Raw genomic sequence first — 27,848 nt, 5'->3', positions numbered from 1 at the left:
TCCTCATGTGAGACGTGGTCACATGGTCCTACTTCTTCCCTTCGCTGTCTGTGGAGACAAGAGGACAAAACAAAGGCTTTTAGTCACATATTGGCCTTTCAGGAACTAGTGTTAGTACATTAGGTGAATTCAGACAAGAAGTGAAAATCAATCAAAAGGCGAGAAAGGAATGCCTGTGGTTTTGCTTTAAGCATGGTAAGTTGAAGCAGACAATCATTCATATAGGTTAAAAATGTCTGAACACAGTTTAACACAGCATTACTGACAAATCAGACATTTGAATCTCAAAACTGAATCTCAGTTCCAAGTTGTAAACATGAGCAGAATATGGGAAATGTTTATAGAGTTACATAACGTAGATAACGTCACTTTCATGAAATAAATGAGGGCAACAAATCTAAAGTCTGCAAACTGAATTTCATAGTGAAATTAACTCCAACTTTTGGCTGTAATGTGGAAAATAAATGCAAAAAAATGGGCTGGCCAATGAAGCCAACACAAAGTAACAAAAACTGCAGTTCCTCTAATGGCCACTTGAGGCTGGATACAAGTGATCAATCTCCATTAGGCCCCATATTAAAATGGCCAACTTCACAGTAGAAATAAACATGAATTTTTATATAACTCACTAGTTTAAATTATATCAAGACTAAGTTATGCATAATTAAGAACAGGTGTGTTTTGACACAGGTGTCTTTTCAGCCCGCCTCATCTCCACCTATTTGCCCATTTTTGGATTAGCCAAGTCAGGACTGCTAAAATGGCAACGGCCAGAGCCGACCACACTGAGCTTCACAACGGCTATTCAGAAACCTATGGGTGACATCACGGTAGGGTGCCCAGATCTCAACAGAACAAATGTGGGACAAAGAGTGCGTCTGTGTAGGACAATTTGGGACATTAGCAATGCTGTGAGGTATCCTAAAATTGTTATATGTCAATCTAACAAACAAATAACCATTATCTTAGGGATAAAGAGATAATGAAGTTGTGATTGTATGAAAATAGCTTGTTCAAAAGATAAGAAGATAATTAATTAGTGATCTTCAGATATCAGGCCTAAACATTAGCAACCACCGCTGTGTTTGGCTTCAGTAGAAAACTGTCAGCATTACTCCTATTAATCTCCTTTATTTCACAGCAATTACCATTTATAGATAACTGCAGTCTTTGCACTAGGTAATCATCACATTATGCTGTTTAACTGCCTGGCAGGTTCCCTGTGCATTATTTCACACTTTCAAACAAAGGCAGTGATATATGGCCTATGAAAATATATGGAAAACACTGCAAAGCGGATAATGATCTACTGGATGGTAATTTAGGCAACAAGACACGAGCCTCAGAGAGCCGATTAAGTGGTGAGCTGTTATTCCCAGAGGAGAAGGGCTAGATATTTGATTTATTGACCCATCAGACGGCCAGAAGATGAGGCAATTCTCCAGCTTATTCTGCTCCTGTTTGCATTTCATGAAAGAAAAATTTAGCCAATTCATTTCTTAAGATGCAAACTTAGTGGATAATCTATGAGTCAATGTGATCTACACTGAAAGCACATCTGAGCTAAATATACTCTGCAGAGAAACTAACAAATCATATAAAAGACTAAAAAGAAAACCACAGTGCTACCAACAAGATGACACTGGACACTGTGTGCAGTCTGTGTGTGTGTGCAGTCTGTGTGTGTGTGTGTGTGTCTGTGTGTGTGTCATGGTTTTGATATATATGTACTGTTACATTTTAGAAATGCCTTTATTTTATGACCTTCAGTAAAGTGAAAAAGGTGAATTTATGCATATAACCGAGGCATGTTTTTATTGTGTGTTTCACATGTTTTTTTTAACACACGTATTAACGACATTTTCACATTGACAAAATCTGTCCACAGAAAGACAGACAGACAGGCATATAAACATCTGGCAAAATACTGAAAATCACCTCTGTGTTAGTTCCCTTTTGACAGTGGGTCAGAACGTCAACGTGTTGACAGTTGCCGCAAGATGGTCTCTAGTGTGTAGATTGAAACGAATTTGGCCCAGGAGTGTAAAGTGGAAGGGCCAATAGTCCCAACCTACTTACTTCCGGCGCCCTTGCTCGGACCACACTCATCTTCAAACTCTGCCTTCATATTGATCTCACACACACCTGTACATTTTCGTTACTGTATCTTGCATGATGTGATGCTATCGCATTGACAAAATCTGTCCACAAACATAAACACATGGCAAAGTACTCATAACCACTTCTGTGGTAGTTCCCGCTACAGTAGGTGTGTCCAGGACCACATTTTGCCATGATGACACAAACACAGACACTCACTGGGTTCCTAAAATATCTATAAGGAACGACAGGAAAGTAGTGGAGCAGTAGATAATTAAATGTGAACATATCTGGCATTAAATTCTGATTATCATAGTCTGATATTAACATCACACAGCTTTAGTGTTTCAAACTTACCTGTAGAGGAGTGTCCTGACACCTGCTGACTGGAGACCAGCGACCTGGAGCTCAGCCCTTCAACATGGAGCAAGAACACAGTGAGAAAACCAGCTGTGAAAGATCAACAGAACCACTACATCTCAGGGGGAAATGTGGTACCTTTTACTTCACTACATTTATCAGCTGGAGTTACTTTACAGATTAAGATTTTTGTGTACAAACATATAAAGGGCTTATAAATATCATGCCTTGTTATCGATTGCAACTACCAACCCATATATACAATTAGAGCTGAAACGATTAGTAAGTGAATCAGTCGAATGACAGAAAATTAATTTCTTTCATAATTGTTTAACCTTTTTTTGAGGTTTAGACTATTTATTGGACAAAACAAACAACTGTCAAATTGATTTCTTAATTCTTACAACAGTAAAATGCTGCTTAAACATTAATACATCCATATTAATTTAATAATGTTATATAGAATAGCCACAAGGGACATTTTACTGAATTTTACTTTTAATACTTCAAGTACATCAGCCTGATCAGAACCTTTTCAATACAACTGTTACTTGTATTGGAGTATTTTATGTGTGGTATTAGTACTTTTACTTAAGTAAAGGATCTGAATTACCTCTCCTAGTACTGAGGAAAACCAGTCGAAAGACAAAGTCAAGAACAAACGTTTGGTAACAAATGGACGCCCCATATACTGTTCTACAGGCAACAACTCACACTAAACTCAGCAAAAGTATGTGGTCTCCTCTCCTGATCATTATATGTGATAGCTGAACATGTCACTCCAAAACCAGGAGCATTAATCTGCCTCCACTCTTCTTGCGCATCACTGAGTAAATGTGAAATACACTTCAGCTTCAATTTCAGATATAAAGCAGTTCTTTTTCAGTACTGAAACCAAATCGCCCCTCTTATTTGGATTCGTAAATTAACCGGTGCCAGTCAGTTTGACACATGTCGGGCTCAGTGTGTTGTCGTACCTTGGTAGATGTCGTACTGTCCTGACATCAGGTTGTAGCTCATACCCAGGTGAGTGTGATGGTGTGTGTGGAGGTGTCGGGCGAATGACACATGGTTCCTCTCTCGCTCCGTCTCTTTCTCTCCCTCAGGGGAACCCTTCTCGCCGGGCTGCACAAGTAAATACACACAATTGGATTTACACCTATTCACTAAACTTTCGATATCTCCAACACTGCAAACTGTTGCTTTGGGTTTAGTCTTCAGCCCAACACTAAGTCACGTTAAGATCACATTCACTGACTTGATGACACTGAAAGATGTAGTAATTGCAGTAGGTTTGTGTACAGGATATTCCTATTACTACAGGATCCTGTAGTGAAAACTAAACAGCATCTACTACTGAGAAAAGTTAGAATTTTCTGAGCAGCATTTGCCCATTTGACACTGCTCAAAGAAAAATCGGACCATACTGAAGTGAATGCTGAAATCCTAAATTGGCTCTACAGGTTCACAGTCAAGACATTTTTTTGAAGATTAAGTTGGCTCTTAACAGAGTGTGAGTATACACACACACACACACACACACACACACACACACACAGTGAGGCTGTAAAGGCAGACTAGTGAGTGGATAAGTCTCCGTGTTCAATGCGCTGACGTTATTAAGCCACTTGTTAGCAACCACCTTTTTTAAGACACATAAAAGCTTCAAAATTCACAGATGGGATATTTACTGACGCATTTCATGTCATAGGACAAAATGTGAAAAGCTCTTAAGCTTTTGTTCACCACAAAACTTTTTTCAGGCTTCTAACCAAAAACCCATGTGAGAGAAAAATGCTAACTCGTTTCTGGACTTTAGGACTCATTCCTGCAGCGCTCTATTGCTTAAATTTGTGTTTTCTGGCTCCAGTAGCCCAAGTGATTGCAATTTTCAGAGGCAGAGTGCACCTCTGTACGATTTGAAGCCACAGCAGTAATAAAGGAGCATCATGTCATTATCTAGTGGTAGTATGGTACTTTCACTTCATATACAAGTAATGAGCCACTTAAAAACTGAACAACTTAAAGGATCATATAAGAATGTTTTCATGTTTTTGTTATGTACTTCATTCCAGGAAGCAATCAGTTTTGATGTGTTTCTCTACACTATGAAAATCATCTTGAAGACAAATGAAGTATACTTGATATTGTGTTTAGTCTCAACAAATAACATGGCTGCTACATTGGCATTGCATGGTATTGAGGATTGAGGAGTGTGTATAAGTGTGTATCATTAGCCCTGCACTACAACACAAGGATAACATCCTGTAACTTTAAAAAGAAAGAAGAAAAGTAAATGTAATGAATATTTAACTCAAGTTTCTACAAGTGAATTCTGTATTTAAATTAATAGAATACAACAGCTGCTTGGAAAGGTTTTAAAACATTGCAGTGTCTTGTGGAATGGTCAACACTGATGTTAAGCATAATTGGTTATAAAGGGGCTAATACCGTAAAACTTCTAATAATAGCCTGTTTATTTGCTTAAATCACTGAACTTCCCCTGCTTTTTTTGTGGACAGGCGTTTAATTCCTTTAGCACAAAACTCTTGCTCAGCAAAGATGGGAAACACCATCTAATTGTGCTGCTACTCCCAAGTCTTGTTCAGCAAACTAACTAACTAACAGGTTGAATTTCAGGTCGTACTTTTTTCGCCGTGCCGCTGCCATTACGCTTGAATGTGAACGGCATTTTATGGCAGCCGAAGATTTACAGCACCAGCATACAAACAGTGAGCAGCACTCTTCACATGACAATATTCACAACTCGGGTTCATTTTAATGAAACCCTTTGATCAGTGGACCCTTACGGACTAAAGGAATTTTAATAACGGAGGAATGGACCAATACTGTATGGTACAGACTTTATGGCCACTTCAAAGGTTGGGAGTCAGCTGCTTTTTTAGTCTCTCTTGTTTACCATGCCAGTAAGCCTGAATGAATTATACTTTGGTGCTCATAGTTTCTGTAAAATGAACCAAACAATTGACAGTTGAACAAATGACTGTCCATTCTGGACCTGCCTTTATTGGACATCTGCGTCTATTTTTGTCTTTAAACTTCTTTTATTCAAATCTTGTTGCATGTGTTCGTCAGAAAACATCAGATCTGTGCTGTGTGAATGAAAACAAACATCAGAGCTGTGAGCTGCAGTGTGGATGTGGCAGTAAAGTGTGCAGCGTCTCACAGCAGGTGATTTTCCGTGGTACTGGTGGCTCTGCTGCTGCAGCAGTTCCATGGCTGAGGACGAGGACGAATCACTGCTCTGCTTGCTGCTCACCACTCCTCCTCTGCTGGGGGGAGTCACCTCTGACTCCTCCCTGCCCGCCGTCTTACCATAAAGAGGGTAGTGGAAACCTGGTGGACACAAACACAGAGGTATACGTATACACACACATACATACACACGCACACAGCCACAGTAACATACATACACACATACAAGCACAATGACTTTGTATAGCCATCTAAAAAAAAAACAACGTTATTTAAACATATAATGCCGGAATTTTAAATTGTCAAAATCAGGGCGTGTATCTTCTGTGTGTGTGAGAAAGTATCATCAACTTGTGTTGTTTTTAAATCTACTTTATACAGAAATAAAATGATTTAAAGGTCCAGTGTGTAACATTTAGGAGGATCTATTGTCAGAAATGGATGTAGTATTCATAGGTATGTTTTCATTAGTGTATTATCATCTGCATATATATTTTTGTTACTTTACAATGAGGCGTTTATATGTACGGATGCTTTGGGTCGCCTTCCATGGAGTCTGCCATGTTGAAGTTTGTACAGTAGAGCAGAACGGACAAACCAAACTCTGGCTCTAGATAGAGGCTTTTGCGTTTTCTGCATGTTTTTCGTCCACCGTAGTTTTTATGGGAGGGATTTGCGATCTGCAACTACACCGCTACACGCTACTAAATCCTACACACTGGATCTTTAATGAACAAATAAGGACCTTTACAGGGAAAACTGAGTCTTTTTTTACAGCCAACGTTTCTCCTACACAGTACACGGCTACATGTAATTCTCAGCACCTTTTTTTCCCTTGGCTTTATGATTTATGCATTTTGGTTTGTTGTTTTGTTCTCTTCATCTTTTATGCTTCAAAATTGTTGCTTTAAAAAGATGACCTGGACCCCAGAATTTGTCCCTATAGGTCCTTATTTGTTCATTCACAGTAATTCACAATACTGGGTTCACAATAAAAACATTATTTTATCTTTAGACAAAAATCTACAAAATATATATTTCCCCTTTAAATAAAAGTACAGTCTAGAACTTACTCTATTGAAAATGTCCGACTGATTAAACCTTTTGTTATGAATTGGTGCCGGGTACAAAGACATAATGATTATATTCTTCTTTACCAAGATGAGAGGAGATCCGTTTGATCTGAGGTAGGATATAAACTGTGCAAACTAATGTATATTTCCTCTTCTTATAAAATTTAAACTGATGTCTTTGCGCCTCAATGTAGCTACTGATGCGAGTGACATCTCACCAATTTGAATCTTCACAAATTTGTATTGTGATTTAACTGTCTCCCAATGTATCTTTACATTTCAAACATCCAGCAACATTGTCATTCTATTGGAGTGGTGTCTCTGTCCATCTGCTGAATTTAATTCCAACATTCACTCTCCTTTTCACTTTGTTTTAGTCTTTACCAACTCCTGAGTAAAATATCTGGCTCATTAGCTGCTAGATGTTCCACTTTATTCACCATCTAGTCTCTAACTGTGTCTGTCTGCTGTTTGGTGCTGGGCAGGAGGTGCACAGTGGATATATCAGAGCTTGTTTGATGAAAACAAGGGCCTTACAAGGAGCTAAAAAAAAGGATAAAAAGCTCAGTAGGTCTCCAGAGCTGATGACAGTTCAACTGCTTTCATCTCTTACACTTAAACTGACTGGACTTGACTGCTTTTGACTTTTGACTACTTTCAGTGTTTAAACATCAACTGACATTTCTATTGCTGTAATCTCTTAATCTTCATCTGACAGTTTCCCTGCTTAGTGTTAGGTCGACTACTTTCAGTTTACAAACAAACTGAAAATTCAACTGTCCATGAGGCTTAAACATGAAAGTGAAACTTTAAGTGCTGTCAATACTTATACTTGAACTGACATTTCAAACCCTTTCAGTGCTTCAGTTTCAACTCTTTTAATTCCTTCAATTTAAACTGCAGCACAAATACAACCTATTAATAAATCATAATTATTCTAGTTCACAGCTTTTCAACCTGCAAAGTTTCAGAGAAAGCAAGCACATTTAAAATATTAACTATACATAAATATGAAAACCTTTTCTAGTTACCTGTGTGTACTCTGTATCACTGTGAGCTACTTTATCCATTAATAATATAAAATGTATTGAGTATTTAAGCTTTAAAGCTCTCAGCATGAGAGCGAATAAGCACATTTCCCAAAATGTTAAAATACTCCTTGAAAGTAAACCCAAACCTTTACTCAGACTCTTACCTGGGTAATTGTGGACCAGGGTTGGGGACACCCCTCTGTAGGAGCCCCCACTGCTCTCACACATTGCCAGGTAAGGTGGGTAGGAGGAGTGCTGGTACTGGATGTAGGGCTGCTGGGGGGTCATGGGAGGAGAAACCGCCGCCCGGGCACTCTGGGACTCTTCAGAAAGCCCTCCCATTGGTTCCTGGCCCTGATCATCTAGCCCCTCCAGCCTGTCTGACTCCTCCATGTCGATGGAGGGCAGGAGATCGTGGGATCCATGTACCCTGGCTTTTTTAGCATCTCCGCCCACACCTCCTCCTCTCTCTCCTCCACATCCTCCTCCTGAGGTCATCTTGGCCCCAGCAGGCTCCATGGTAGTTCCCCATTCTTTTCCCCTGTCTGCTTCACCCTCCTCGGCCTCCTCCCCATGTTGACTCTGTAGCTCTGAGTATTTGCTGTGAACCAGGCAGTGAGCCCAGGCCGGGCCGTCTGAGGGCTAGATCGATGGGGACAAGTGTTGGTGCTAGTTGCAGTGTTTCCCCTATAATTCTTTGTTAACAGTGGTGGGTGGGAGTCATTTTCAGGTCAGTTCAACTTCAGTCCACGTCTTTGTCCCAGTTTTTGTTTACATGGCCAGTTGCAGAGCTAAAACTAAATACCTATTTCATAAGTCTAAATGTTAGCTCTATAGCGTTTTGTCTCTTTTGTGTTTTTTGGAGGGAAAGGAGGGCTAATTTATGACTTTCATTTGTACATTTTCTTTTTAGCAGGGTTGGAGAATTTCTTGCTGCGGTGGCCCACCGCTGCTGAATGACTATAGAGGAAACACTGTGTACTTGAGTGAACAGAACCATAGACAGACCATCTATCACTGGCTCTGAGTGTGATGTTGATGAAAGATGACGACGTTTCAACAGCAGGCGGCCATTCACAGGTGTGATGTTAGGAGTGTGGCGTCCCTCTCAATGACACGAATCAAGACACGTCTCACACATGACCAACTGAAGAATTTAGGCCAAACTGAAGAAAAAACAACCTACCCTCCCAAACAAAGCTTTCATTCAATTCATACAACCTTTTTACATGACCCAGCATGGCCAAAATTAGCAGTTAACTGCATCATGAGATGACATGGTTAAAAATCTGTACAAGCTTTATGAAAAAAGCAGCTTATATCAAAACCAACACTTATGTATTAGAAATGTTTCCTTTGTTTCTTTATGTGTTTATGTCTTACATTTACAGCTAAAGATGAAATTATACATTTCCCCCATTAATTTTTACTCTAAACATTAAAAACATTTGCATCCATCAAATCAAACCACACGATTTTGATTTCAACCAAAATGACTAAAGTAATATGTCAAAGTAGAGCTACAGCACCACAGAAGCCACATGGTCTTTGTTATTAGCACCTATTGGTTTGGCTGTACACAATGTGTGATTAATCTCTTTGTGACACTCAACAACAGTCATTAAAGCACACCAACAACACCATCAGCGGCGGCGGCAGGTTATAGACAGAGGGAGAAACTTACACTGGAAAAGGAAACATTTGAGTCCAGATCTGTCTGACTGTTTGGGTTGTGGAGTGATGAAGAAGAGGAAGAGGACGGTGACTTGATGTCATCACAGTCTTTCATCGAGACCTGGTGCTGGTCCACCATGCCACCGTGCACTGCCTTTACGCCCAGACTCTGTCCCCTTTCTCCCCTCTCACTCATCTCCACGTAGGACAGGATGGGTTTGGGACAGCAACCTTTAGCACCATCTGGACCTTTACCTAGCATGGGTCCACCAGCTGAACCCCCAACCATGTGTTTATCGTCCTCACTGTCTCTCACCCCTTGTCCCCGCTCACCCCTCTGCTTGGCACTGTGCGTCTGGTCACAGCATTTGGAGGCCAGTAACAGTTTCTGGTCCATGTACAGTCCTCTAGAGTACTGGCCGTAATACAGCGACTGGGCCAATGCAGTCTGGGTCTGACTCATAGCCAGCTGGAGCTGAGACTGAGGTGGCCCGTCGCCTTTCTTTGAGTCTGAAAACTCATGGCAGGAGTTTTTATCGTCCTCTTTCACTTCTTCCTTTCTGTCTTTCCCTTTGCCATCAAGGCCAGAGCTTTTGTGGAAGGCAACACTGCTGCTGTTTTGCCTGTCCGACTGCATGTACCCCGGCAGGTAGTAGGGCTCGTAGCTGTGGTAGTACGGGGACTGGGGGTCCTTTGATGATGGGGCAGATGATATGGGTGGGGTTTTACCAGAGTTACCATGGTTACTGTTAGAGCTCACCTCTGAAGAGGTTGAGGAGCTAGACTTGGATCTGATTCCATCTGAGCGACATTCAGAAGATCCCCCATCATCCCCGGCATCTGAGATGTCAGAGTAGGCGGGGCTGTTGTTCTTGCTGTCTGCTGATGCCAGGCAAGTACCACTGGGGTCAAGCCGCGATGAACCACCAATAGAGGGACTGGGGGCGTTGTCGGTGAAGGTGTAGACTTTGTCAGCCTCAGCTCGGATACTGGCCATCCTGCTCTCTTGGCTCTCTGTGAGCCCATTCATTACATCCTGCTTACTGAGATGCTCCTTCAGAAGGCTTCCAGTAATTTCCTTGACACCCAATTTAGAACCACCACCACCATCTTCCATTTTGATTCCACTACTGTCGCCATTAGGTGTCCTGGTTGACGCATCTTTGTTATGTTTGTCCTTCAGCCTCCGTTTCTCTTTCTTCCTGGTCTCTTTGTTGCAGGTAACCAGGGTGGCTTTGACAAGGCTCGGTTCCACAACAATGCTCAGCTTTGGTTTGATGGGTTTTAAGGGAAGGTTTTTACTTGTGAGGCCTACGGCTGCCATAGGTGAGGGCTGCTGTGAGGTGGCAGTATCTGCTGTGCCAGTTGGATATGCCGTGTTGGGTATGGCGATAAGCTTAGGGGGAGCAGGGGCTGGAGCGATCGGCCGGTTGGTCCTTGACTTGGACAGCTTCTCTACCTTCCCATTGGCCTTTTTGCCCTTGTCACATGCACCACCCTTTTTGTCAATCAAACCTTCTGCTTCCAGCTTGGGCATCTCTACTGTGGAGTTCCTGTCTGGTACCATGCAATTCTCCAGAACTACGGTCATGTTGGAGATGATGGGCAGATTGCTAAGGTCATCAATCAGCCCATCTTTCAGCAATGAGGTTCTTCTGGTCTTGGAGTTGGCTGTGGAGGTGTGGTCAGTGCTGAGAAGTAGCCTTCTGTTTTTAGGAGATCCCACGGTGGTCACCTTATATAGAGGAGCAGGTTTCTTAGAAGAGCTGTTGGCATTAGTGCTGTTGTTTGTCTCTGAGAGGTCATATGTCATGTTGCTGATGGTGTCCTCACAGTCTGACAGTCGTTCCTCACTCTCCCCATCCTTCATGGGCTCGAGCTCAGGCTTCCTCTGCTCCTCAGCCTCCAGGTGCGCATGCGTCTGGTGGTAGCGCAGGCCGTTGATGTGCTTGTAGCGTTTAGTGCAGTTGGGGTGGGGGCAGTCGATGAGGATTGGTGGGGGAGGCGGTGAGGAGGCACAACCTCCTCCAGGGTCCATGAAAGAAGGGTCAGATTTGCCCTGCGGTGTGGATGGGGCGCTGCGGGATTTGGCTCGGATCCTCTTCCCATTCCCGTTTTTAATGTCATCTGAGGAGACCAGGCTGAGGTCCAGGTCAGCTGGCGGTTTGTTCTTTCGCTTCCCAGAGGAGAGTGAGGAGGTGCTGTTTGCAGGTTTCACCTCCTCCACAGTAAAAAAAGAAGGAGGTGTTCGGCAGTTGCTGTTGATGAGGTTCAGGCTTCCTCTCCGTCCCTTGCTATGGATGGGTGCAGTGGTTCCAGCCACACCACCTCCACGGCTCCTGTGCTGTGATAGACCCCTAACTTTGGCAGCAGGGGGCGGCTCAACGCAGGGCCGTTCGGCCATGGCCATTCGCATCCGTTTACCCCGGCCACGCCCACCTGGCAACTCAGGATCACTGGAGGGAGACTCACAAAACCTGGAAGAGTAAGAGTAAAATAATGGATTTAGAGGAGAATTCCTCTTTAAGATCACTTACTGACAGCCTGGAATTGATTCAGATATGTGACAGATTTGTTGTGTTGTGTCCAGTTGTATCGATATAATATCCATCATATCCAGTTAGTAAGTCAGTTTTACCTTTTAAGCATTTTAATGTTACCTTAAATGAAGATATAATGTGTAAAATAAACCACAAAAATGCGGCCCAGCACCCTAAGACCAGTGGGATTTATGAGTGATTGGCTGAGTAACCAATCAAATCCTTATACAAGGGAGGCTGTCTGTTTGTATTTCTTGGGTTGTTAATAATAATAATAAAGTCACTGTTGAAGAAACAGATTTTATATCTGTGTTATCAGTATGAGGGGGACACATTATAGTTCTAGCTCAGACTGTATTCAGCTTCTTCCTGTTTGCATCCAGCCAAAGTATGGTAGCCTCATAAGACATAAAATAGCCTTTACCAAAATATTAGCCATTGCTAGCTCCACTAGTCCAGTCCAGCAAATGGCAACAACACGACAAAAAGAAGCTCTCAATAGGAAGATGGTATGGTAGGTAGAGCTTTTAGCATTCAGCAGAATAGTAGCATATGACAACAGAGACAATGACTTTACGTTCATGAAAAACAGCCATGTTTGTTCATTCATCATTAATGCTGTATTTAAATGTTTAAATAGAAAATAAAAATTCCAAGTCCAAGTTGTTGTTTTGTTTTCTAGAGGATTCTTCTGCTTGGTGAGAAAAGAGACAGTTAGATTAGGATAACGTAACATAAAGTAATAGCCTAATATAACATACCATGATATTGGTATTACATTATATGATAAGACATTGTCATCACATAGAATTGTTTAACACTATATTGTATCCTTGGTTATATTGCACCTTATTGTATCACATTGTGTCATATCATTTTGTGGTGCTTTGTTTCCCAACATTTTACATTGTATTGTGTTGTGTCGTGGTTCATGAAAGCTTTTTTAGTCAAGCTGGATGAACACAAAAAAAACCATCAAGCTGAAAAGAAGGCTGTTTTTCTTGTTGATGCTGTTATTGCTGAAAGATTTAACCCAAGAACAACTTGTTCATATCGTCACCCAAATTCAACTCTTGTACCACCAGACAAAAACCTTGGAAGATAACAGATTATCATTCAAGGCTCATGTGGACCACTTTACCGAGACGTCAAGGATAAAAATTGATTTTATTCTGTACAAAGCCTGCTTCTCCTTTGATAACATAAAAAACCTGTACAATCCAGAGTTATCTCTGCATTTGATATTGAGGCATTTTGTATTCACATACCATCCCTTCTACTTTGAAGTCTTTTGATGTCGTTTACCAGAGGGCCTCACATCTTAACACTGGAGATGCTTTTCCACACTCATACATTGTTATTTATATCAAAAAGCTGTCCGCTGGGATGAGGAAAATCAGAGTACACAGAGTAAGGCTCTATTTTCGAAGCTGGACCCTGAACCTGGCATCTGTGTTAGCCTTTTAATGCATTAATTATTACACTACATCGCAGCACTGGTTGGTGTTAAATACTCAATGAATATATTCTGACCTTGGAAAGACTGTTTTGGGTGTTAATCACCTTATTAATGGAAAAGATGGCAAAGCATGTTGAGACTAGACATTCTTGTCCCCCTCTGTGATTTTAAAGCGATGATATCTCACATTTCCTATGATGTCTGTAATTGCTTTTTTACATCAGTGTGTTTCTGAATGTCACTGAAGCTGCTGGAATGTCCAGCTGAAATTTGATGTATTTTCTTTGGCATTTTGGGTTATTTGTGACTCTCATACCTCTATCTAACATGGAATTTTGATTGATTGAGTGATCTAGTCTTTTTTTATAATCTCTGACTTTTTTTCCATATGTGTGTTTTTTATATTTTGATTTTGATGATTGCATCTGATTGCATTTGATTTTGATGATTGCATCCTTTATCTTTCGTTTACAGGTTCATTCAAATGTTATTTTATTCTATTGAATTATATAATAAAACAGCACTGACAGACATCCGCAGTGACAAGAGCCCAAATGAAAAAAGCAATTTAGTCCCTGGTTTCTGAGATTAAGCTGTAATTGCCATGACAACAGTCATTTACATACAGGAGCAATAATTGAGAGGTTTCAGCCCTGCGAGGAGGGACTGTCACATTTTCCACTCAGCAATTACAAAAACCACTCTCCATTTGTAAAACAGTTGGGATGCAGAGTGGAGAGCGTTTTTGTTAAAGCTCATCATTGAACAACAGCTGACAGCCCCAGAGCCAATTTAGCCATTTTTATCATTTTACCAACATTAAAGCACTTTAAAAGAATAAGTGCTCTTTATCAGTTAATCAAATAAACAATCAGCAACAAATAAAAGCCAATAAGAATAACAATAAAATGATTAAACATGATAGATCAAATAGGGAAATACACCAAGCAGAAATGAGTAGGAATAATTATATTGAGGCCTATCCTTAAAATGTGTTTACAATTAAAATTGATTTCAAATATAATTTTAGGCAGTCTTTATTAACAGTTGTGATGAACAGAAACTCTGTGGCTGTACGCATATACAGTACATTTATAATAGAAACACACTGCAACACATCAACTCTTCATGCAGCTTGGTTGCTTGTGGCCAAAAAATAGAACAGTGTCCTAATTTTTCACTTCTGTGTTGCCCTGTGGCGATGTGACAAGCCAATCATAATCCCACAAAAAGGTCTGCTGCTGTTTAAGAATTGAAATTCAATGGCTGAAACTGTCTGTGCACGGGAACATATATCGCACATAAACAAGCATCATTGCAGTAAGCTTCCAAACAGGAAGCAGTGCATATATTTCACCATGATGATGATATTTCCTGAAATAAATACTACCCCATCTTCGGCTAAGGAGCAATGCTAACTTTTCAAGCCCACAATGAGTCAATGTAATTTATCTTGTACATCAGAGGCATGGAGTACAAGGAAACATAACACATTTTTGACGGATAATATATATCTTTGGTCTAAAGCATGGGTGCCCAAAGTGGGGTCTGTGACTTGCATAAGTTTCAATTTGGCCCACAAAAAAAAAAAAAAAAATGGGGGTCCCTATTTTGAATAATCTGAGCATGGCAGGCAGAGTGGCACTTTGTGCAGGCAGTCGGTCAATTAAGAGAATTTGGGAACCTAGTACCATTTTGCATCATAACAATATAATACCAGAGCCGTTTGCTTTTGGGCTGTAGCCACATTAAGTTTACATTTTTTGCCCTAATGACATAATGTCTCCATTTTCCGGAAAAATAAAAGAACTGCTATTGCAAGCAATTCACACTATAAATAGCAGACTATGGCCTAGCTTTACAGCAACCACTGCTAGAGGTGACAACTGCTGGATAATGGTCAATGTTAAGACATAGTGTAACAGTTGCACAGCTAACGAACACTTGTCACGACTTCATCTATTTAGAGCTAACATTTTAGCAACAGCTCCAACCAAACCACCCAGTTCATTGTTTTATATCTAAACTGAGTCAGCTGAGATGAAATTTGGAGATTTTTGGAAAATGCTGTAAAACACATTATAGTATGTCTCGTACGTTGTGCCTCTAAAGTTCTCTGTAGAAAAGCACAGAGGCGGAGAAAGACAAGAAAAAGACAAACAGTGTAGTATTACCTTGGAGGAGCCCAGTCGTGTTTGGTGCAGTCTAACAGAGTTCCTACGTAGGTTCTCTTCCTCCACGTCACATTCACCACCAGCACACCTGTCAATCACAGAGGACAGGGATGGAGCAGTTAGTACTGGACTCAAAGACAAAATAATGTTTTGTGGTGCGATACTTTGTGACATTCACACTTGTATACAGGAGGAAATAAAGTCTTAAAATGCATTTTTATATCAATCCTAAAATTTAAAAAAGCCAAGATGTGATTGGTTTGCAGAAACACATGATATTCAACACATCCAACCCTGTCTGACTGTCTGAAAGGAGCTTTCCACTTTTTGTTCATTTTTTTCAGACTTTCTGAGCTGAACTTTGTTTCTTGCATATATCACCACCCTTTTTAGCTCTGCACACATTCTCATTTCTTTGTTCTCACTTGTATCTAATAAGGAAACTAATGAAACACTGATGAAAGACAAATGCGCAGCAATCAAAGGAGCACACTGCACCTTTCAAGAAAGACAAATCAATCTGATGAGCAGATGTTTGAGAACAGCAGCAGTTAACAGCTTGAAAATGAAAACCTGTGCCAACCTGAAGAATGGAGTTCACAGTTTAAAGACGCTCAAATTGTTTTCAAAATGGTTCCAACCGTTAGTTACAGCCTTTAAAATAGCTCAGACTGATATTAGTCAGGAACATCTGAGGAGGAAAATATAGTCCTCGGTTCCTGTCAGGTATTGGTTGGAAGGAAAGCGTAGTCTTCAAGGTTTAATCTCTAATCTACGGACTGACGACCCTTCAGCCATCTGAAATAAATGTCTCTTTCTTCCTCTTTCTCTCTCTCACGCTCTCAGACTGACATTTGAAAACCATTAACCTCCGTTTTGTGATGCGCCAACGGCAAAGCCGAGCAAATCAAATTTTAGAAGCATTACAGCCTTAAAATGAGGTTTGACTGCAACACACAACTTCTTTCTCTTCAATTAAGACTGATGGCTGCCACCATCACTAAACACTCTCACAGATAAATGAGAGCTGGGAAACACGGCCAAATCTGACGCTCATTTTAACAAGAGGTGGATGGTGATCAGTTGGATTTTTGCTTTTCATCTCAAGGCACAAGTCTTTCATTAGTTATCAACTTAATATTCCAAATATTCTCTTTAAATACTTGAGTAGCTTTGATGTTTGATCAAATATATTTTCTACACTATACGACAAACTCACATATATTTTATCTTTCACTGTATTCACTTTAGTCATAATGACTGAAATATTTAAACTCAAGATAATCAAACAGAAACATTCTGGATAAATATACTGCAACATGTAAATATCTTATCCAAGTTTTTGCTCAATCTCTGCCATCTGCATAAATGGCACTAAAAGTGAGTCGGCAGTTGTGACTGAATGAAAGTAACGACTAGCAGAAACATGTTATTTATGACGACACTGACAAAGAAACTGTATCATCCTTAATTCTCAACCACTGAGATACTAAATACAAATTTTATTAATATATTGACTGTTTGCAAAAGTAGTGAGAAATGCCGTCACAGTTACCCAGAGCCCAAAGTGACACACACTATTTATTTTCTGTATTAAATGAAATAATCCTTTTTTATTTCGTAGGTAGGGTATAAACTGTGCATATTTCCTTTACTTTGTTCAAATAAAACTGATGTCCCTGCTGATGTTGCTGTTTAAAAAGAGTATCACAATTTATTTTTCATCTCAACGATTTGAATCTTCACACATTTGTATCGTGAATTACTGTCTTGCGATATATATTTACAATTCTCGTACACAAATTCAGTACTTGCGTTAATGTACTTAGTTACATTCCCCCACTGCCGACTGTCAGCAGAACATCCATCAGCCACTCTGGCTAACAGTTGCTGAGATGAGGTCGATGAAGGGAAGCTGACACATACAGAACATACAGGGTTTGGTTCTCCTGAAAATTATAAGTTTCCCTTTCATATATGTCAATGAAGCTCAGACAGCAGTCTTGTAGCACAGTGGTTGTAAACCTGGGGTCCGGCAACCCCAGGAGACTCTGAGGAGGTTCCCGGGGGTCCACAGAAAAATGGGGAATATTTTAATTTCACTATAATTTAATTCACTAGACATTAGTCACTGAGAGAATGAGTTTCACACTCTTCACTTTTAATCTGCCAATCTACAATATAGAGAGTTATGAAACTATTAAATCTTATCAGAAATAAAGGATCTCTGAGGCTGTATCTTATCAAATACACATCCAAGGCCTGATGTGTATCAATGTGGGGGTTCTTGACATCAAAAGGTTGAGAACCACTGCTGTAGCACATCAGAGATAATATTTGCTCTCTAGTGATGGAGGATGCATCAGTCAAATAAATAAAGGTACATTTATAATGTATAGTCATTCTTTTCATATAGAGCCCATTGTATGATGGTAAGATAATTGTTTATTAGATAAAGTGAGAAAAATGATGATAAAGTGCAGTCTTGCATATATGGATACGCATTGGTTTCATTAAAAAAAAATCTATAAAGATACGTAGTCCCGTTGTGGTTAATTTATGTCCTGAGTTCACCCAAAATCATTCTTTATTGAATCACTGGTAATGTGAGGATTTTCTGTTTTTTAAGTTCATTTCAGTCACTGTGCAGTAATTATTGTCCCAGTCCAGGTTCAGCAGCCAACAGTGGAGGCTTTCCTCTCCACTCTCATGTCCCCTAAAGCCTTGTTGGGGCTGAAATAAGAAATTTCTATTTTTAGTCAGTGTGACTCTGTCTCCTCTTGGGAAAATGCCAAAACACACGATTGTTCATCAGTTTTCATTTCACTGTCAAGAATTCATGCCGATATAACATTCTTAAAAAATTGTGTGACATTCAAAATCCTTCAAAGAGTGTTTTTAATTTTTAAACCTTCTTGAAATAACGAGTCTGTGAAGAATCTCTTTAAAATGAAGTATAGAGCAGCGATCAGAAAGACCTCGAACCGACTGTCCCTAAATCTGATCTAAGCATCAGTGACTTCAGGCTTTGTTTGTTATCACTCAGTGGTGAAGAAAATGTTCTCTCTTCCTTCCTGCCTCAGCCACTGCACATGAATGTCTTTCTTTCAAAGTTCACATTCAGTCCTTCTGCAAGCTGTTTTATAACCTCTCTATTATCTAGTCTGTTGATTTTCTTTGGATTTTCCTGAACTCCAGCGCAAGGACTTGCTGCTAAGTTCGTGAGTGAGTAAATCTTTCCCTCTGCTCTACCAGTGTTGTCCAGTGGCGTTGTTAGGCCTGGGCTTCCAAGGCTACAGCCCCAAATGTTTTATGAATAGACCCAGATCTAAAAAAACAAAACAAAATACCCCCCCCAAACAAAAACAAACAACACCTAATTAAAAATTGCCCTGAATCTATTCATCTGTCATTGCGATCATGCATTAAAGCCTTCAAAAATAATAAGATAGTCAACAACACAAGTCCTTTTTTTGTCATTCAAGCATCAGATCTACTTCACAGTAAAAAAAAAAAAAAGCAAAATGCACACGAGAGAGAGGGGAGGACTTGAAACAGCAACAAGAGCTACAGAGGAAGGGATGAGGCAGTGAAGATAGATGTTATCAGATGGAGGGAGCACAGAATCCACTGATTACACTGCAGTAAGTAATAAATAACAATTGAATGATTGATGCACATCTGTTGCTGCATTGAATATCAGCCTGTAGCTGGCATCCAATACTGTTGCTGTGTTTGTGACTGTCAGCCCAAACTGAATAACGAACACTGAGGACTATTTAGCCTCTATGGGATGGGATATGCCTTTATAAATATGCTTTTCTATAATCTGACAAATAATTATGTGTTTATGATCCAATCATCACATCAATAAAGGAGAGATTTGGTTCGATTTTGTTTTGGTATCCTGATTGCATCTTTTTTATGACCAGGACAGGAGAGAGGAGAAGAGAACAGGAGGAGAGAGCAGAGGAGATGAATACAGATGAGACACCAACAGAGCTACTGGACAGGTGAAGAAGAGGAGAGCATCAGGCAGATAAGACACAGAGTTAACACAGTTTGTCACAGTTCAAAGGGAGCTCCTGTCACCCAATATAAGCACAAGAGTCAGCTGGTCAATTTTAAAAACTGAACGCATGGGCAACAATCAATCTAGCAAATGACTGCTTCATCAATGTCAAGGGTCTAATTTTTTCTCAGGGGTTTGCTCCTGCTGCTGAAAATAAAAACAATAACTAAGTTGAATGAGAACAAAGATTGCACGCACTTCGTTATTCTGATTTCACATTGTGAAAGCCAGCTTATTACAAAGTTCTTCTCGAAACTGGTGGGAACGCGGGCTGGTTGGATAGATAGCGCAGAGGTTCCAAGAATCTTGAACGGGACCGGTTCAAGAACCAGAGATGATTAATAGAAATTATGTTTCTATAGTACTAAATTGTTTCCCCAAATACATGTGCTGCCAAACATAATCATGGCCTGGATTTTGTGCAGAGGAAATGTTTTCTGAGTCAGTGACATGCTACATTTAAGTACCACACCGGAGTTGCAGGGAGGTGGTGGAAGTAGATGATGGGCGTAGAAAGCACAGGACTGTGACAGCAGGTTCACATCCCGATCCCCCTCTGCTGTTAAATTTTAATAAACATGTTGTATCTCAAGTCATTGCAAGCTCTTTCTGTATTAAACCAGAGCATGATCTTTCCTCAACCACTGGCTGTTTTACTGATACATTCATTATCAATATTTTTGCGAATTAACAATATTTTCCCATTGTTACTAGAAAATGGATTCCAGTCGGCATTATGTTTCTTCCAAAATGTATTTGCAAACTTTTACTTTGTCTTCTTGTCTGTGTGTTTTGGAAGGAGGCACAAAAGGAAGTGATTGGGTTGTGGGTACCACAGACCAATGAGCGAATCATCAAGAAGGAGCTGCGAACCGTCTCCACTGGTTGCCTGGCAACTGCTCGGAAAGTAGTCCGGCAAAAAGCCCCCCGTAAAACTGTGAACTCTCAATTTTTACACTTTGCTTCTTGTGCAGATTAAGCTAGGGAGATATAACATGGTAATCAGTGAGCTTTAAAGGTGCTGGTTGGTGGATTTTGTTGCCTTTGGAGAGAGCCAGGTTAGCGGTTTCCCCTCTGTTTTCAGTCTTTATGTTAAGCTAAGCTAATAGGCTGTAGCCTTATATTTACTGTACAGATAAGAGAGTGGCATTGGTCTTTTCATTGTATTTATCTTTTCATCTAACTCTCCACTAAAGACTAAACAAGCGTATTTCCCAAAACGCTGCACTATTCCTTTAAGGGCAAATAACATAAATCAGCTACAGCAAATCACCTTTCAGCAGTAATTATTTACAATCCTTGTAATTAATTTATCTCTGGCATCCAGTCAGACAGAGCGTCTTGAAGTCAGACAGTCTGTGGAGCTCTGCTAAGAGTCGAGCCAATCACCATCTGATTAGCGCTCATCAGACTCCGGTCTCCTGCAGAGAGGAGGAGGGAGGAAAGGAAGGATGGTTCTGAAGCTGAAATGGTGGTCTCGTCTTCTTCTTTTTTCTGCCTTTCCAATTAGTATTCTGCTTAATTAACATGCAACCGGCATCTTCCCCTCGTATCCCTCCGCCGTCACGAGGAGGGGGCTCCAGTTATCCCTCCGCCTCCTGAGCGTTAGTCCCCGAGCAGCAGGGAGGACTCCTCAGGATGAAAAACCTGTGTGACTTCTTTCCCTCTCTTCGACTCTGACATTGTTCACTGAAGTCAGCCTTCTTCATCCCTCTGTCTGTTTCTGTCCATCCTCATCTTTACATTCCTCTCCATCTCTACATTCCCCTGGTGGTTTAGAAATATAGACAAAACCTCTGTTGCCATTCTGTCCATCTCCCTTCTCCCACTTCTCTCCCCCCTCTTCCATCCATCCATCCTGTCAGCCTGTTCAGACACAGACTGAGCAATGAATCCATTTTCTCATACCTCCATCTTTCTCCCTCAGACTCTCTCTGTATCTTCAATAGAATAAATTACTGCATGTTTGGACGTTAGTATTTAGTATTAGATTACAGTGTGTCTCTCTATATCTCTGTTAGATATATTTGCTAATGGGAGAGGATACAGTATGTGTAACTCCAGCTTTATCTATCATTTTATCTATGTATCCTGTTACTCTGCTCCGTTGCTGCTGCTGTTTGTTTACTCACACAAACCTGGAAACACAATGCTTTGATGTTTTCTGTTTGCATTTATTATTTGAGGAGGTGATGTGTTCAGCGCTGCTTGTTTGTTCATCTGTTTGTCTCTTAGTAGGAAATCTTAAAAACATGTGAACAGATTTCAGTAAAAGTTGGTGGAAAGTTCAGCTACGGGCTGCAGAATAAGTGACTCGTTTACGGTGCGAACCCAAAATGAACCCAACATTTCTTTACACCGGGAGATACATCAGGGTGTTATTGAACATTACCACTATCTTCCCATGGCTCTTCTGCCACTTGAATAATAAGGAATTCAGTTTGTAGGCGGTGATCAAAGTGTATTGTGTAATATGAAACTTTGAATGTATCACCATGATATACTGATGACTTTTTGTAATTCCAGCAGGAGTCAGGATTATAGGCACTAAAAGAGGATTGGCTATAACTTGCATTCAACTCTGAATTATAAAAGCAGCAGAGAGTTGAATATCCTTGATAATTACTATGAATGCATCAACACTTCACTATTAATGAATATTGAAGGCAGTGAAATAAAAAATAAATTTTCCAGCTCTAAAAGTGTCTTTTCAGTCTATTATAATATAATTTAAAAAAATATATATGTTTCATCTTAAACTCAGGGTCGTGTACATAAACGTATCCAATTGAATCTGATATGAGACTTTGGATCTTAGTCTGTGTTTCCAAAAGCATGCAACTGCTTAATTCCCCCCTCGTCCTCCTCCGGATCCAACAATGCAGGTAAGGGAGGTTTTAACTTGTCCTATGCAGATCTGTATCCTTCTGCTTAACAACACCTGTTTTAGTGGTCCAATCAAATCAGAATTTTTTGATCTAAACTAAACTTGAAAATATGTCACATCAGAAAAATCTACTACGTTCTGTTTTCATATAACGGCAACTAAGGATTACTTTCATTCTCGACTCATCTGTACATTATTTTAATAATTAATCAGTGACCATTTTTGTCAATAGTTAAAAAGTCATAAGTTACCAGAGCTCAACGTCTGATGATGTCCAGCCAAAAGTAAAACCAAAAGATTTCTGTGATTCAAAACAAAAAAGCAGCAAATCCTCACACTGGTGGACCAGAGAACATATGGCATTTTGATCAATTATCCAAATCGTATAGTTGATTTGTTTCCTGATGATCAGCTAATTGCTCAGCACCACATATATTATTCTTACATTTTGGAGAACTGTGCAGCCTTGGAGGTTTTCTCATTTTAAATGTTTTGCATGAAAATTAAAGCTTTTTTTGAATAATTTCTGTGCTTATCATCTACATTGTTCTCCTGCTCGTGTTTGGTTTTTCTTTTAATTCGTTTTAGGATGTCAAGGTCTTCAAGGAAACATTTTAATTCAATTTCATTTCAGTGTTTTCACTGTATTTACGCTCTGCAGAAGTTTTATCCACCCGCTGGTTTTTCGATCACTTCAGAGTCTGAAGCAGAAGATGTATTATTTACTGTCTATCTCTCCTCCTCTCCTCCCTCCATCTCTCTGGCCTGTTTAGGAGCACTCTTCGGTCTAGGATATATTCCCCTGTGTTGTGTTTGTTTTTCTTCTTCTTCTCCTGTTTTATTTTTGCGCGGGCAGAGTGAGTAGCTCCAGTTAATTAATACTGGGCCGGGAAACAAACGCCTCTCCACCAAACTCAACACTCCACTTCAGAGGCCCTGCGGCTGGCAGAGTGAGATGGGCACCGAGAGATGGGATGTATTCATTAGCAGCCTGCAGTAAGGTATTACACCTCCGCTGAGAGGCCGCAGTGCTGAGCGCTGTCCTCGTTAACGGCCTATCAAAGTGCAGTGGCGTCGAAATCGGCGGGTGAATCATCAGGCCGTCTGATCCATCGCCCGGTACTCCCATGGTATCATTTTGTAGTGTTGGACGGGTTTCTGGTTCTACTTTTCTTCTTGTGTTGGACTCGTGATTATGTGCAGCTCAACGCCAAAACTGCTCTCATTCATTGACTGCACTCCAGTCATGTTTAAAAATTAACTAGATTTTAATTATTTTTGTTTGGAAAGCACAAAGTGTCTGGGATGATAAATATAAGAAGCATTTACTTTTTCTTGTGACATATGTTTTTCAAACCCACAATAGTTTTAATGATGCACGGTGTTATTTGACCAAACTGGGTTGAAATATCTAGCTTTAAATCGACATTTTCTCTGTTTTTCTATATTGAAATGTGATGTTCTGGCTGTGGTTGCCTGTAAAGGCTGAATGAAGCAGTAGATGTAAGACCGTTGTTTGTCCTCCAATAATAAAATACGAGGAGCATTAAGCCATCTGATGCCTCCATCATCAGGACAAACCTGTTTGTTACTGCCTTCCAACAGCAACACACATTGGCAGTGTCATAGAACATCAATTGATGCTCAAACACCCGGCACAGCATGTCAGGCAGAAAAAGAAGTGATCAGATATCTTGTATTATACTATGTATGGTATCTATATTGTATTTTACTCTTTAAACTCTCCCCATTGATACAATACGGCCAAAAAACATTCGGAAAGCTTAAAAAAAGAAAGCAGCTGCTTAACAAATTAGTCAGTTAATCATTAATCAGTTTGCCTCAATGTGAGATAAACAGATGACAAAAAGCACAACACTCTCAAACTTCATCAGCGGTAAATCCATCAGTAACAAAGTCTCCAACACTTCACAGAGAACACCATCTCCAAATCTTTACCAGAATTTTACTTGACTAACCATCCACAAAACAGCTGGGCCCTGGGGGTGTCTCTGCACCTGTCTACGTGTGAGTAGGGGGCAGTTTTACTGCACCTGCTTGGCTCATCGTCCATAATATCGATTCGATTCCCAGCTCCCCCGGTACAGTCAAGTCAAGTGTCCTCAGGCAAGATAATAAACCCCAAATTGCTCCCGATGGCTGTGTTGTCGGTGTATGATTGTATGAGTATGTGGGTTTATGGGTGAGCTCAGTATGATCATGAGCACTTTGGATAGAAAACGCTGTATCGCTCATGATGAGCAGGTTGGCACCTTGCGTGGCTCTGCCGTCAGTGTATAAATGTGTGTGTGAATGGGTGCATGTGGCAAGTGTTGTAAAGCTCTTTGAGCGGTTGGCAGTCCATTTATTATTTGCATGGCCACAAGAGGATGCTCAACAGATGACCAATGCAATCTGAAAACACGAGAGCAAAACCACTCACAGCATCAACCAGGAGTCAGTGGATGGAGAAGGATCAAGGAGGACATTCACATCTGACTCCACAGACAGCTATTACCATCTCCCCCCATGTACACCCACCCACCATGACCAAAACTTCATATTTAAGTCAAATGATAACACCTGAACCAACTCTGTCCACTGATTGAGAGTTTGAGACGTGGATAAAAGCTCTAGAAATATAGTAGTTAAGATGATTTTGTCAAGCATCTAGTTGTTTTTCTGATAAGGACAGTCAGTCTCATTTTGGAAACTCAAAACAGTCCACTTCTAAGGAGGTAGAAATATCCTCTCAGCTTTGAATTCAGACAGACTGTTCCCCCAGAGCTGTCTGAAATTTGGATCCCTCTACAGCTTCTAAATAAAGAGTCTCCAATTACAGTCTCTCCTGCAAACAACACTGTCTTTAGTTTTAATGAGAAACAAACCATTTGCTGGAAACTTGCACCTGAATGTTCACACCTCTTAGAGATTTTGGGGAAACGGCCAAAGCTTTCACTGGGGCTGTGTTCAGTAAAAATAGTTTGCTGTGATTGTCAGTCTGTTTATCCTGTTTAGAGTCATAGATTAAATTGGCAGGACAAGCACTAATCCTCCAATGTAAAAACAAAGGAGATTTTAAGAAACGCTGTACCTGACAGAGTGCAGTGAAGTGTGAGTCTGGGTTTTTCCACAAATCAAGGCAAAAAAAGCCTTTTGTCAAAGTCAAGTCAAGCTGGCAGATCAGGAAAGCGTTTCCACCATCTTTGCTTTCACTGAGGCATGACAAAAGTGTTTTATTTACCCATGTTTGACATGGAAGACTTTGTCTTTGACTCAGAGGTTGCTTTTCTGTCTTATTTCTGTCATTACAAAGTTTTTTTAAAGGCACATTGAATCAGCCAAGTTGGGCTAATTGAGGACTGTGGTGGTGGATTTCACTTAATTTGGACGGAGAATCAGTTTCCATCAAAAGCTTTTGAGCAAGTATTGGCACCCACGACTGGACTGTATATGGCAACCCAGCATGCCAGATTTATGAAAACGCTAGTATTCCTTGACATTTTAATTTAAATGATATGCACTATTAATGGGTCAGTTTAATTAGTTTTTTAAATATTTGTAAAATTTTGGCCATGAGTACAGACTTGGTTTTATGTGGCAACATTTTAAAATATTGGTGGAAAGTAGAGAAGAAGGGGGTTTTGTTTGTTCTATTAAAAACATTAAAAATGACATTTGAAGAACAGCAACATCTTTAAAGAAATGGCCGTCTAATTCAATTGTATTGTAGTATTTTAGTGCTTTAAGGAACACAAATTCCATTTACCTCCACTGTATTGGGGCAGACTCTATATTATACAATATAAAATAATATCATACTCCTTACCTTCCTCAGTCTCATGCCAGACAATGCCCTCCAGGTTGACGCTTGTACCGGGCTGGCAGGGCCCCAAACAGGCCGAGTCGCCCTCCAGTGCTCCTGAAACGCCACTATCCTGGGTGTTGGTGCCTATAGACCTCGTCCTCACCACCAGCTGCTTGGGGTTAGAGGTGGGCAGGGCCGGAGGGGAGAAGGAGGGGGCAGAGGGCAGAGAGGATCCGGGGCCCCCGGGGTGGCCTGGAGCAGGGGGAGCTGGCACTGTGAACATGGGGTCCACCTGTAGGGAAAAGGAGAGGATTCATTAAATATCAGAGAAAGACACTGTCATGCATGGTAATATGTCATTTTACTTCACTACCATTTTATTTTTGGTATTAATCTTTTAGTTCAATTCAAGTTTCATTACATTTAATGAAATTTAGTTCCATGTGCTCTCCAGAAAAAGCAGAGGAGAGAGGGAGACAGAGAGTAAAAAATATAGATAAAAAGATTATTAATGTCATTTCAATATTACTGACGTGAGTCCTCCTGACATCTGATTATTTGAATGTTGGATCCCACTGTAGGAGACATTTTCTCCAAATGTCACACCATTTATTACTCTATCCACAATCTGCACTTACCAACGTCCTAATACTGAGTGGCAGCTAATCATCTCTCCACTATATCCAGACTTAGAAAAGCTTTTTTTTTACCCCGTCTATTTCGATTAATCAACATCTCTCTATCACAAATCCACATGAGTCCATAAAAGGCAAATATTGCATCCTCATTCACTAGTTTCTCGGAAGAAAGGCAAAATATCCCAACAGAACATACATACAGAAGCTGCACATTATAATTAGCTGCCACTTTTGCACAGAGCGACTTGGCAAAAATCTGCAACAGTATAATAAGGCAACATTACTGGAGCTCATCCAGTGTGACTATAACAACAATAATGGTTTCTCTACTGACATGGGAAATGGGATTTGTATGCTGTTTAAGTCTTCTGTGGGTATCAGCTTCTCCAAAATGGGGTTCAGCAATATGCAGATTATTTATTGATTTTTGTGGTTTACAGCAAGACATTAAAGGGAAACCTACAAGCTGGGTGTTATTCTATTCATTCAACATTTTACTCACCAACTTCTTTTGAGAAGTGCAGACTCTGGCAAGAATGATTATTTGGGAAAGGAGCCTCCTACAGCTTTTCCAAAAGCTTCAGAAATGATCTCAAACAGCAGCTACAAGGATTTCTAGTCTTTACTTATGATTGAATTAAAAGATGATGGGTTCAGGAGAATATCTGTTACACTGATTCTTTTTGTAAAGCTGCAGGAAACTGGTAACCTTGCAAACCAGCTGGACTCACCAGATCACACAGTCCATCTTTACAGGCTTCAATCTATGTATTTGTTTTTTTGTTTTAGTAACAGGAAAGGGGGGGGGAGAGGGGA

At 40.3% G+C, this 27,848-nt stretch overlaps 1 protein-coding gene across 1 annotated transcript; it reads right to left on the bottom strand.

Annotated features, from left to right (window-relative positions):
• Positions 1-28: 28 nt before the first annotated feature.
• znf608 (zinc finger protein 608) lies at positions 29-26,678 on the bottom strand. Its single transcript, XM_035658304.1, has 9 exons — positions 26,416-26,678; positions 15,628-15,715; positions 9,461-11,931; positions 8,763-8,887; positions 7,945-8,422; positions 5,648-5,817; positions 3,438-3,585; positions 2,458-2,514; positions 29-48 (listed from the first exon to the last, which is right to left on the bottom strand). Exons 1-9 carry the CDS (start codon positions 26,675-26,677, stop codon positions 29-31), a joined length of 3,819 nt encoding a protein of 1,272 aa, XP_035514197.1. The 5' UTR covers position 26,678.
• Positions 26,679-27,848: the final 1,170 nt, after the last annotated feature.

Source organism: Morone saxatilis, unplaced genomic scaffold (assembly GCF_004916995.1).
Source record: "Morone saxatilis isolate NCDOM2014 unplaced genomic scaffold, NCSU_SB_2.0 Contig16, whole genome shotgun sequence".
Lineage (NCBI taxonomy): Eukaryota > Metazoa > Chordata > Actinopteri > Moronidae > Morone > Morone saxatilis.
This window is presented reverse-complemented; position numbering and strand designations above follow the sequence as displayed.